Consider the following 13493-nt stretch of genomic DNA (forward strand, 5'->3'; position numbering starts at 1 on the left):
CTGTGTCCCCAGCGTCCCGAGGTCCCTGCCAGTCCCTGAATGGCTGCTGACATCTTAGGTCAGACACTGGTTTCCTTTCCTCAGTGTCTCCCATTGCTCAGACGCTTCGAGGTGGGTACATGCCTTTCCTGAAGTACCGCATTTCCAGGGAAAAAAACACGGCCAGCCGGTGTCAGCAGATCACTTTCCTTTATAATCTGGTTCCGTATATGTCGAGTTGTGTCTTCCAGTAGAGAAAAGTCTTTGATCAGCTTTCTAACGTGCTCCTGAAAGTGTGTGTGGGGGGTGGGGTAGGGTGGGGTGGGGGAATGAGCTTGAGAGGGAGACGGAGAGCGAAGTCTTCTACCCAGAAGGCCAAACTATCATGTGCTTACTTTGCCCAATAATTCCATTTTTCCCTTTTACTCAACCTTCTCAAAATTTTGTCTTGCAGTTCTTACTTTTTATTTATCTAGTCCATATTTAGCATTAGTGCTAAACTAACAGTAAATGGAGAAACAAGAGCCAACAGGAGAGGGAGAGAGCTGGGTCGATTTGTGAACATCAGTCCCCAAGGATGAGCACCATTGGAAAGGTGGACCTACTTAGAGGTGGGACAGATCTCGCCCCTCCCCGCCCCCTGCCCCAGCATATTCTAGGATCGGTCCAGCTCTTTTCGAGGGGCTTGTTATTTTGTGATCGTTGTAGCATATTTTGAAAACTCCTACTCTTGTTATGAGATCCACACATAAACCTAAAATCGATCATCTGGTGAATTATAGCACAACTGCACAGGGACAAATCGGTACAGTCAACTTCTTCCAACATTTAGACTGTTTTTATTTGCCATTTGTTATAAAAATTGCATCTATATTTTACACAAAAGGTACTTTAAAACAGTGAAGTTTACCAAAAACCACCAAATCTCAGGCAAAGGGGTTCACCACCAAAATGCAGATTTACATGGTAAACCTGAGGGTCAAAAACATTCAACCTACAAAAAAATCTTACATTTTTGAACAATTCATTACCAGAAGCAAAACCTGATTACATACATGTTTCAAAATAGGTGACAAAATAACAAATTCCAGCTGTCACTGTGAAGCTAACCAAAGAAAATGCCTCTACCCAAGATTGGCCCATTATTTCACTCAGAGTGAAACATTCTGAGGAGCTTTAAATATATTTAAACATAAATACTTAGGCTTACACACAACACACATATGCACAGACGTATCCATTCTAATTCTATGCCTTTTTGTATTTTTTAAATTGCACCATCTCTGTTAGAGATAATATAGAACATGCAGGAGGCATTCGTAATTGTTTCTCTCAGCAGTGGTGGATTATACAAGTCAAATGCAAAATTTAAACATGAATTAGGTACAACTGGAAACAATCTCAACTCAGTACTGTAGCTCATATATTCTGTGTTAATGCTTTAGTGTTGATGAAATTGTCCATATTAAAAAAAGAAAAAAGTTGAAGAGAATGTAGTCCATTACCAAAGGTACTGAGCAGATAGTTCCCAGCGGATGTAAAAAGTGATGGACTAGAAACAGGAAGAAACCAATTAAATAGGACTGCAGGTTTTCACTGCTTTCACATTCAACTAAAGATAAGAAATAATTATATCCAGGACATTTTCCAACAGCCATGAGTTTATACCATATCATGTGTATTATGTCTTCATAATTCAAACGAGGATACTAAAGAGCTCCTCCCCCTCCCATCAGCCTCCCTCTTGTTTCCAGGAAGAAAGGAACACAGATTTTGATGCAATATACAGTTCCTGGAAACAAAGTGGACTTACGGTTATATTCTCGTGCTTTTGGTAGGCATGAGAGATCACGGATTGAATCAGCTCTAAATACTGCAGGGATGGGTAAAGTGGAATAACTCAATTAGGCCTCATTAGAGGCCCTGGCTTCCCCCCAAATAAATACATGCTCAAGTATCACTGCGAGTTCTTTAGCACAAATATATTCTGTTATACACAAGTGCTGACCAAATGTAAGGAGATGAGTGATGGAGTTACCCACGCAGTTAGGACGATGCTAAGAGAATGTAAAGACGGAAGGAGCGTTTTATACAAAATACCGGGGAAGAAAGCTGTCAACCCACAGGATAACTGTTTGATCATTTTAATGGTTTCTGAGCCCATCATTATGCAATATTTTAATTAAACATACAAAATCTGAATCATGAAACGCATGGGGAACAGAAACAAATATTGTCGCTCTCAAACAGTAACATTATGCAAAGAACTCACTGCCGCTTACCACAGCGCAGTAGTTAGCTTACCACACGAACGAGCTACGCCAAAGCACTGAGCACCCATGGGTCTCTACTTACCCTGTTTAACGCAAACATGTGTTAAGTGACAGTGAAATATGGTGATATCCAGGGAGAAAGATGAAGACCGAGGATGAAGAATGAAAACACAGTATCTATGTGCCACACAGATGTATCCTAACACAGGTTAGGGAAAGAACACTATACCTTACCACGAGTGCTCAAAACTGCCCAGGGTGTGTGTGTCTCTGTGTGTGTCCAAGCTCACCTGTGTGTGTCCGTGTGCATATGTAAGTGAAACGAACCTAGGCCATGGCTAGCATAAGCCATCAACTTTGTTCCGAGTCCCATCCACGGGTATTTTTTTGGAAAATGCATTAGACATTCTTGGAAATCCTATGCCATCTAATGTGTCCTAATTGAATACGTCGCATTTTCCTCATTGAAAACCCTCTTAAATGAACATGAACACTCGCAAATTGAAGATCTGCTCCGACAATGCAGTAAAGGTGGCCTCCAACACCACATTTCCAGTCTGTCAGGTGGCGGTCTCAGAGTTCATTGCATCAGTACTATGTTATTTCAAAAGCTACCTAAACACTGGTGTGTAAGCTTGGAATAAGACAGAAATCTAAAAACTATGGCAACAAAGAACAAGGTTTGTACCAGTAACCATACCCTCGTGTTTGGAAAGCAGTTTACAATATTCAGTATTGATCCTGATAAGTAATAATGTGCTTCCAGAAATTGAGAGAAGCAATAAGGAAGATCTAGTCAATGACTTTTGCAGGGGAACACAACCAGTGTGACTAGTCGTGCAGAAGTTCTAGTTTGTGAGAATGGTAGCAAATCTGAAGTTTGTTTTGAAAACTCTTCTTTCTGGAGGGGGGTGGGATTTTTCATAGAGATTATGGCTAATTATATGGCCACAAACATTTCAATACCTCTCCATGCATCACATTCCATATTCCAAAAACTTAAGATTAATCCAATCCAACATTGAAATCCGTACATATGACAATTTTATTGTGAAACATTAAAATGGCCACTAACTTACATTAAAAAAAACGAAAAGAACAAAAACCTCAGATAGAGTCAGAATCTGTTTTCTAAAGTCCTGGAAGAAAGTTTCATCAGTTATGCCTGGGTCCCTGAGAACTTGAATGTTCTGACTAAAGGCAAGTTTTGGTAAGAATTAACATTTTTACACTGTTCCTTCTCATTCAGAATAAAAATAAATGTTTTAGGCAGCTGTTGGTGTTTATAGTTTTATAGCTCGTATTATTCAAATTACATTTGACACAAACAATTCCTTTTTCTGAGCTTCAGTTCAGGGGTGTGTGGCAAGTGAGGGGAGCTACATTTTGCTGTAATTTAAAGACTCACTTTTACCTTTCTGGAAGGGGCAAAGCAAGAAACAACATACCACACATCACAATTCCATGTTCACAGTACTTTACCCATAGTGTTTTCCAGTTTTGTCTATGTGCAGTTAATAGGTTACTTCATAGTTAACATTCAAAATGAGACCGGCATCGTAATGCCTAGACCCATCAGAGAAAAACATGGTAAAAATGTACATTTCCCAAAAACAAGTCGGTTGACTTTATTCATTTTACAATATGCATGATAATAAAAGGCTAAACACAAAGCTCTTTACAAAAAAAAGAGCAAAATGTATTCCAGGAAAGTTAGACAAAGGCATGAGATGAATTTCAGTTAAATGGATCTACTGCTTTGTGAGCTTTGAGAATTCTTAAATACTGAACAGAGGCGGAGTGTTCTACATTATAATCGTATCTAGAGATCATGCAGATGGAGAAATATTTTGCTTTAAGTCTTAATTTCTCCAAGTGTTTTGAAGTCAATTTTAAGGATTCAAATCTGTACCTCTCCCCTCCATCACAGTTTTTGAAGTAATTAAGAATTGTTACCCGTATGATAGCACAGCGACTAGGGAAGAGAGAGGTAGATGATGCGGCCATCCTCTTATAAGGAAACCCCCCAACTATTCCAGGGCAAGAAACACAAGGCTTGTGTTGTCCAAAAGTAATGAGCTGCAGAGTACAAAAACATTCTGGGGCAGGATGCACACAAATATGAGACTCGTAAGCAGCCAAAACCAAGTATATTAATAGTAAATTCTTAAAGAAATGCATGTGTTCTCTGTACCTTACAGAAATTATTCTCACATATTTTGAATCTAAGATTATACCATAGAAAATAGTTACATGTTTTACATTTAATATAAAAATGATTAGCAAATAAAAAAGGCTTTGATGATACATAAGAAGACATTTTAGGAAATAGATCAATTTTCAAGGTGCCCCGAGGGTGACATGTCCTAAGTACCCTGTCCTTTTCTATGCAAGGGCCAAACACAGGCACGTTTTCAGGGTTCACCCTTGTTTGGGGGCTTTTTTTTAGGGTTCATCATTGTTAAGAGAAAACAAGATGAAGGAAGACTCAAGCGAGCTGGGACAGGAAATAAAATCAAGCCAAGAAGGAATTCGGCCAAGCACAATGTACACCCTGCCTAAAAATATTTAAGAACATAAATCAAAGACAGTGTTGAGTATACATCAAGGACATTTATACTTATGAATTTATGGTCTAGGTGATAAATACCAAAACAGGAAGTCAGTGAAAACAAGTGTGCAAATAAGTAAGTAATGGGGACTGGGGGGAGGGATATGAAAGAATATCTAATCTTCAAGGTAAAAACTGCAAGGTAGAGATTCAGTAATTCTGTGTCCCCCATGCCACCCTCGAAGTATACTTCTCACATCTTAGTAAGTTAAAGATCAGTTATTCACAAAACTTAAGTTCAGTGTTAACACTTTTGACCTGTTTAACTTAGGGCTAGACACTGAGTTGCTTTAAAGACATTTGGTTATAGTTAGTCATAATTATTACCCATTTTTCATCCTTATAACTTAGAGAATTTTAGTTCTCATTTAAAGCCCTGGGGCAAACTTTTAAAAATTATTTTCTCTTTAGGTCAACATTTATCTAAGCACATCTACAAACGTTCTGTTACAGGGAGAGGAAGAGTGTTGAGCAAATTCTCCTCTACAATCAGACAGCTCCGTTTTAGGGACTGACATCCTTCCAGTTCAGGAGGAAGTGTTTCCAGGTAATTACCAATGAGCTCCAGATGAGTAAGGTTCGACAGCTCACCCACGTGAGGGGACAAACTCATCAGGCTATTTTTCCCCAAAAGTAAACACTGCAGCTTTTTGCACTGAAACAGCCCATCTGGTAGCATCTCAATCTGGAAAGGGAAAAAAAGAAGCCAGTAAAACTGCTTTTCTACGGCCTATGATAATGCATTTGCTTATTTACACCCCTACCGTTTTCCAAAAACATTTCCGGACATTTATAGGAATCCATAGAACAATGATGATAAATTTGAAGGAGACGGAAAAGATAAAGGAAAAATAAGAACGTCCTGACTTGAAGTCAGTGCTGAGGCTACCATGAACTTCTAAACCCTTGCTGTATATGTGGGTGGGCAAAAGATTTGATTCTAAGCATTCTAACAAGCAATTCTCAAACAAAACCTAATTAGTCACCTACTCATGGTCCCTAAGATAAACAACAACAACAACAACAGTATTTTAGGAAAATCATAATTATTCTTGAGGCCGAGGATCACAAATAACTTTTCTCAAGAATCCTCATAAAGAGTTACTGTGTGATGTAATGAGCAATATCCTCAAAAACATTGTGAGTACAGACACAAGGCTATTTCTAAGGGTTTCAAACTAGAGACTGAAAACTTCATTCTGTTAAAAGAAAAAAGTCGACTGAGGCACAGACAAGAAGACATGATCATCTATACGTGCACATTTCATTTCCCTCTACATATACACTCCTGAGTATTTACCCTTCTTCCTGCCCTCTGGCAGCTTCAAATAAATCATGCAACACGGAGAAATAATTTAAAATATGATAAATAGCCTGAAATTAGGTCAACTCCTAGGACTGCTCAAATGAGCTGCTCCCCCATGTGGTGGGTGGATTGCATGTGAATTTCTAAGGGAGCCACAGTCCACATGTGAAAGTTGGTTGGAAAAGACATCCACAGAAGAGCTGAGAGCAAGCATCCTCCACTCTCACCATGCCACTGCGAGGTGAGTTTGCACCAGGCAGTGCTGGACAGCACACACCCCAATCTCTAATACTCCGCATATTTATGTACCTGTGGACGGGGCATCTTTGCAACTATGAATTAGTGCAGGCTCCTTCCTTGGTTCAGGACGTGGCTTTGTTAGACACGGGAATGAAAGGGGCACTCAAGAGCTCAGGCTGCTCCTCTGATGGGCTAACACAGTCCCACTGAGCCAGCTCTCCCCTGGAATTTCCAGGGCCATCCAGAACTATCTCCTCAAAAGGATAAACATTCTCTCTACAAACCAAAAAATGGTCAAACTGCATTAAAAAATGCTCATTATATTGGAAATTCCCCTCTCCTCCATCACCGCCACATACACTCAGTACCGGATATCCTTGGAAATAAATCAAATGATCACCATTGCTAAGTACGGCATTCAATAAAGCTCATCACTGTACACCAAAATACTAGGGATAAGCAAAGGAAAAATATCTACCCTTTCATTTCATTCTCTTCTCAAGAATACAGATGCAAAACCATACATATGTAGATTTCAATGTAGAGATGTGGCAGAGAGATGAGAGATGGGAGAAATGTAACCCCTGGGGCGCCTGGGTGGCTCAGTCATTAAGCATCTGCCTTGGGCACAGGTCATGATCCTGGGCTCCTGGGATCAAGCCCCGCATTGCATTGGGCTCCCTCCTTGGCGGGAGGCCTGCTTCTCCCTCTCCCACTCCCCCTGCTTGTGTTCCTGCTCTCGCTATCTCTCTCTCTGTCAAATAAATAATAAAATCTTTTTTTTTTTTTAAAGAAAAGAAATGTAACCCCTTTCTAATGCAACCTCTTCTGGTCATACACCTGCAGCTCAGAAGTAGGGTCAGTGACGTACAAGTAGAGTAAACAATCTGTCCTGTGCAACCCAAGCTCAACCCTGAGAGTGCCTATTAGCGTCTAAGCAATGACTTAAGCAAGCCGGCTGAAAAAAGAGGGTAGGCTTGGCTCATCTGTATTCAGTAAATGCGTGCAGAGAGCCTCCTTTTGTGCCAGGCTCCCAGTTAGGTGTTGAGGATAAAGTGCCGAGCAAGACAGATAGGTCTTTGAGAACCACAGTCTAATGCAGGGTTTCTCAACCTTGGCACTGTTGACATTTTGGGTGAGAAAATTCCTTTTGTGGGGGTGCCCTGTGTACTGCAGACTATTTAGCAGCCATCCTGGCCTCTGCCTACTAGAAGTCAGTGCTACACCCCTCCTCAGCTGTGATCATCAAAAATGTCTTCAGATAAATGTCTCTATGGGGGCCAAAGTGCCCCCATTTGAGAAGTACTGGTCTCCTGGGTGAGAAATACTAAACAGTTAGGTGAATAATTAGTCTGTAGTGGGTGCTGGGAAGGAGGGACTGTATCAGAGGCTGTGTCGGGACTCCTCCATCTCCCTGGTTCAGTTAGTTTCCAGATGCCCAGCAAGTACCTTGCTTAACTGGACTCCTTTCCACTAGGTGAATACCCTGAAGCCATTGCCATCACTCTCCTTCTGTCTGGCTATCAGTGCTACCATGTTCTCCCCCATCTTCTTTCAAATTCCCAAATTTGTGATTTTAGCGACTTCTCAGCCCCCTAAGACAGGAGAGGGATTTCACATGGCAGTGGGAGTGAGCCACTGGGGTCCCTCAGCTGTGCAGCGGTCATGAAAGTGGGGCAAGGGCTGCAGTGAGCGGTGCTCCTTCCCCAGTGCCAAGTGTCCGTCTCGGGGAATTTCACTTGGTGTCAGCAACCAGCTGAGGCACAAGACCTTTTGTCACCTAGCTGAATTCAGTTATGTTAAAGGAGGCTGGGGAGCTGTGTTAGAGACACAAGACTTTCCTTCAATTCAGCAATTTTATCCTGAAAAGTCTACTAACACCTTTAAAAATAGTTTACCCTGGGGACGCCTGGGTGGCTCAGTCAGTTAAGCGTCTGCCTTCGGCTCAGGTCATGATCCCAGGGTCCTGGGATCGAGCCCCGCATCGGGCTCCCTGCTCAGTGGGGAGTCTGTTTCTCCCTCTCCCTGCTGCTCCCCCTGTTTGTACTCTCTCTCTCTGGCAAATGAATAAATAAAATCTTTAAAAAAAAAAGTTTACCCTGAAGCTTATGAGAACATCAAAAACATTTTGCCTTGGCCAATACATTTTATTAAAAAATTTTAGATAGCATTTATTTATTCTCAATTCATTTAACATGCTCTTTCCTAGACAATATAATATACGACCCAAAAAGGAAGAACTCACCCTCATGGACTACCGATTTCTTCTAAAAAAAAAATCGAAAGAAATGTTTGCAGACTATCAGGAAGATGATAGACTTCATATGCAGAATGGTTTTTTAACAGAATAAACTATAAATGAAACATGCAATAAGCTATCAAATAAACTGAAAAAAAGAGAGAAACTAATGCTACATCCTAGAATTCTCTGGCAACAAAGTTTCTTGAACAAAATGTAGTAGAGCCCCCGGACATCCAAGGAAGGATGGTCCCCTTCCTGTATCTACTGCTGACATTTGATAATTAAATACTCCTCTGTTCCAGAGGCTGAGACCTTACTTCAGAATCTGTCTCAATGGCAGATTTCCCTTTTGTTTTTTTCTGGCCACTGAACACATCATCTCAGAACATGCTAACCAAATCCATAAAATCCAATCATTTCAGGAAACAAAAATGCATATTTCCATTTCTAAGCAGCGATGTCAACATAAGCTCTGCCACATAAATGATCTTCAGAAGGAATTTCTACTTCCAGCTACAAGTCTTTGAGTTAATAAAAGAAATGCATTAAATGCACAAATGTAGAAGTTGGAAGACCTAGGTGTAAATTGGAGTGGTTTTTAAGATTTGAGTGAGACTATTAAGTCTTCCCACCTTTCCTATGCTTCTCCATCACATTCAGTTCAAATTTTCCATCACATTCAATACCACCATAATCCAATTACGCTTTGGCACTGGTATAGAGATGCTGCCTCCTCCACTCCCATCTCCCACGCCCATCCACACACACCACTGCTTCCCGCATCAGAGCATTTGGTTTGACGCATCTCAGATGCAGTAGAGGGAGGGTCAGAGTGGGAGCTGGAGCTCTTGGGTTCCATCCCAGATCCATCGCTAGGAAGCTTCAGACTTCAGGCAAATCGCTCTGAGCATCAGTTTCCGTATCAGTAAAATGAGGGCAGTAACTAGAGCAGAGTTGGAAAGTTTTTCTCTAAATGCGTAGGATAGTAAATATTTTAGGTTTTGTGGGTGAAGAAGCAAAACTGAAAATATTATGTAGGTGCTTATACAACAGGAGAGAAAAAATTTCATACATTTTAAAATGAGGAAATTAAAAATAGAATAACAATTGAGGATAATTTTTTTTGCAATATAGGCCCACGAATGAGAACAATGGAATTTATTCATGGCTACTGAGATTTGAATTTCATAGTTTTCATGTAAGACAAATGTTATGTAAAAAAAAAAAGGGCGCCTGGGTGGCTCAGTTGGTTAAGCGACTGCCTTCGGCTCAGGTCATGATCCTGGAGTCCTGGGATCAAGTCCCGCATCAGGCTCCCTGCTCAGCAGGGAGTCTGCTTCTCCCTCTGACCCTCCTCCCTCTCATGCTCTCTGTCCCTCATTGTCTCTCGCAAATAAATAAAATCTTAAAAAAAAAAAAATTCCCTGACCATTAAAAAATTTTAAAAACTGTTCTTCAGTTGGGGCTGTATACAAATTTAAAAAAGCATTCTTAGCTCAGGCTGTGGGTGGGTTTTGGTCCCATGGCACATGGTATTCCTTTCAGATATAAATCTTCATTTTTTGTTTTTAATTTATATTCCTACTTCTAAATCATAACTGATTAAACTTTTTCAAGGGGTTTTATTTCTTGATTGTATTCTCCCAACCCTTCCAAGAAATGGGTTACAATTAGAGCCTCCTTTGAAGGTGTCAGTTCATGCTAAATATCACTTTCAAGCTCAAGTCTGATCCCACCTACTGTCCAATGAACTTAAACCTGAACTTGACTGGCAGACTTCAAGGCATTCTCCATTCTGACCCACCTTCTAAATGCTCTCATCTCTGATTACATCTGGGCATGCCTCTGCACATGACCTCTATCCTTTTACATTTCCCCAACCCCCAGTGTTCTTAGGAACACTCCTCTCAAGAGTTACTATTAAAAAAAAAAAAAAAGCATCTTGGGCTCCTGGCTGGCTCAGTCAGTAGAGCGGCTCTAATGTGACTCCCGATCTTGGAGTTGTAAGTTCAAGCCCCACATTGGGTATAAAGATTACTTAAAAATAAAATAAAATAAAAAGAGCATCTTGCTCAAATATATTTGGCAAACATTGCATATATCATACCTCCCTCTTGGAGAAGCACAGTGCATATTCAACTACTAAAGGCTCTGAGGAATCCTGCAGCAAAAAATATGATAAAAAGAAATGTTTAGTGTTTTGTGTGATAACACCTATTACTATCTTGTGGAAGAAACTCTAGAGTGCCCTCTCTGTGAAAGTCTGTCATTTGGGGGATGCCCAGTATCTTCAATGTTTGGAGAATCCCCTACCTCATCTTGGTGGGACTCTTGGTGGGAAGCAGAGTCCACTTCCCACTGGAGGAACTGACACCATATTCTAGTGTTCCCAGATCCTTTACAGCTTGAGTGTGGGGTGGGAGTTCAAAAGCTCTGCCAATCAGGTGCTCAAACTTGGACTTTAAATCGGGGCTAGTGTCACAAAGCAGCAGAAACCACGAATAACTTATTTTGTGGGAGGGCGAGGGCTGCAGTAGCAGCAGCATCCAGTTTTCAGGGTGGGATGGTCAGCGGCAGGGTATCCTCACCATTTTGCTTTTGTGCTATGCTTTTGACATTTTGGTTATCTGACTAATTTTATGCTTAATTGTTTTCCAAGCCTGATTCTGCAGCCTTTCAGTGATAATATGACACAACAGCCTTTCAATAAATGTCTTTTCTACTTAACCACAGAGAGCATTTGTTGACTCCATCCATGAACCTGGTATACTGCCCAACTCTAGAAGAGTATTTTAAAACCTCTCCTTTCAGGAACCTTTACCAACTTTTATTCCAAATGGACGAATCAACTCACATTTCTGAGTATGTGCACAAATCTAAATACTTATGCATCCAATTTGAGGTTTTATTTTCTAATTTAAAAAAAATATTTTGGCCTATGTCATAGAATCTTAGGAATCTCAAAGTTAGAAGGAACCCTGAAACTGAAACATGAATCCCTGATTCCCTTTAACAACACTCCTACCAAGTGGTTGACAATCTATATCTGGACAGTTTAATAAGAAATCACTTCCCCCTCCTCAAAGGTTCAATTTTTGGACAGCTTTTTGGGAAATATGAGAAATCTTTCCCCTGCTTGTCCTGGTTCTAACACTCATGGTTACTTGCAAGAAGATTTCTATTTAAGTTTTCCAAATATTTAAAGACCAATATTGTGAACTATTCTTTCTCCCTTCCCTCCCCAATACTTCCTATCTTTAGGCTAACTGGTCCGTTGGAGTACTTTTCACCTCTCTGGCTGCTATCTCCTGAGTGAGTTCCACTTTCTCCATATCCTGATTAAATAAGTCTCTTCACAGTTCTGATGAGAGTGTTCCTCACCCATTCAAAGGTGTCATGGTCACTGTTATGGCTCTGGGATGCTCGGCAACTGCTGGTTATTAGACTTCTGAGACAACTCAGCCTAAGATATCATTCTATTTTGGCCATAACTGCCTTCAGCATAGGACTTTTTTTTTTTTTTTTTAAGATTATTTATTTATTTATTTGAGAGAGACAGAGCACGAGCAGCGGGGAGGAGCAGAAGGAGAGGGAGAAGCAGACTCCCCACGGAGCAGGGAGCCCAATGCGGGACTCGATCCCAAGACCTCGAGATCATGACCTGAGCGGAAGGCAGACGCCTAATGACTGAGCCACCCAGGCACCCAGTATAGGACTTTTTATGTGCGCCAAGTATCTTCCCTTACTCAAGATAAAATGTGTCTGATACTCGTACCTAGTTTCTCTTTTAGATGTGGTCAAGTCAATAAACTTGGTATCAAAAGTACCAGTGGTCTTTTTTTTTTTTTAAGATTTTATTTATTTATTTCACAGAGAGATAGCAAGAGCAGGAACACAAGCAGGGGGAGTGGGAGAGGGAGAAGCAGGCTTCCTTACCGAGCAGGGAGCCCGATGTGGGGTTCGATCCCAGGACCCTGGGATCATGACCTGAGCCGAAGGCAGACTCTTAACAACTGAGCCACCCAGGAGCCCCCAAAAGTACCAATGGTCTTAAGGTTTTATTATATTAAACTAGAAAAACACATTAACCTGCTTACACACTTAAATAATTCATGGCCAGCTAACAATTTAATCAGCTGCAACTTTCAAAAATTCATGTAGTGATATAACCACATAACAACTTAGTGGACCCGAAGCCTTTCAAAATAATTATTTGTATTTTTTGTTGTTGACTTAACAAAGGGAAAAGTATAACCAAAATATTAATATTAATGAACGACATGATTAAACAACACTAATGATAAATCTCTAGACATATAGTTTTCCAAGTATGGTCCCCACACCAGCAGAATCAGCTTCACCTGGGATTTTTTAGAACTGTCAACTCTTGGATCCTACACCAGACCTACTGAATCAGAAACTCTGGGATTGGGGTCCAGCAGTTGGTGTTTTAACAAGCCCTTCAGGTAATTCTGATGAACACTGCTAATCTAGATCAACCCTCAAGGAGTTTTACAGCCTCATAATCTTTTAAGACTCTTAAGATTTCTCATTTATCTTAGAATGGGTTCTAGCCTTTTAACATATGAATTAAGTCTTAGGGTTCTAAAAATCAGCAGGAATTTTGCTCTCATTCCCCAACTTTCTGGTGTTTTCCCAACAATCCATGGTTTTTGAAAATAATGGCTGGTGATTAATATGTTTATTAGCTAACACCATGCTCATAGTGATATTTAGCATGAAATATGAATTACAAAAAGTCTAGGAGATATTACATTTATGGGGGTGGGGTAAAAGAAAATAGCTCCCATTTTCTACAACAGGAAGATCAATTTTCATTTT

The 13493-nt window shown here is 40.5% G+C and overlaps 1 protein-coding gene across 5 annotated transcripts in view; it reads right to left on the bottom strand.

Moving 5' to 3' along the window:
* Positions 1–798: 798 nt before the first annotated feature.
* Positions 799–13493, bottom strand: part of LRRC8B (leucine rich repeat containing 8 VRAC subunit B) — a 68264-nt gene continuing 55569 nt past the window's right edge. For all 5 annotated transcript variants that reach the window (XM_045897251.3, XM_045897249.3, XM_045897250.3 and 2 more), the window contains one exon: positions 799–5548. In XM_045897251.3, coding sequence (XP_045753207.1) covers positions 5297–5548 — 252 coding nt within the window. In that variant the 3' untranslated portion in view covers positions 799–5296. The remainder of the gene's footprint in view (positions 5549–13493) is intronic.

This window comes from Mirounga angustirostris, unplaced genomic scaffold (assembly GCF_029215605.1).
Source record: "Mirounga angustirostris isolate CCGP_5_RB_7025 unplaced genomic scaffold, mMirAng1.0.hap1 SCAF_4, whole genome shotgun sequence".
NCBI lineage: Eukaryota > Metazoa > Chordata > Mammalia > Carnivora > Phocidae > Mirounga > Mirounga angustirostris.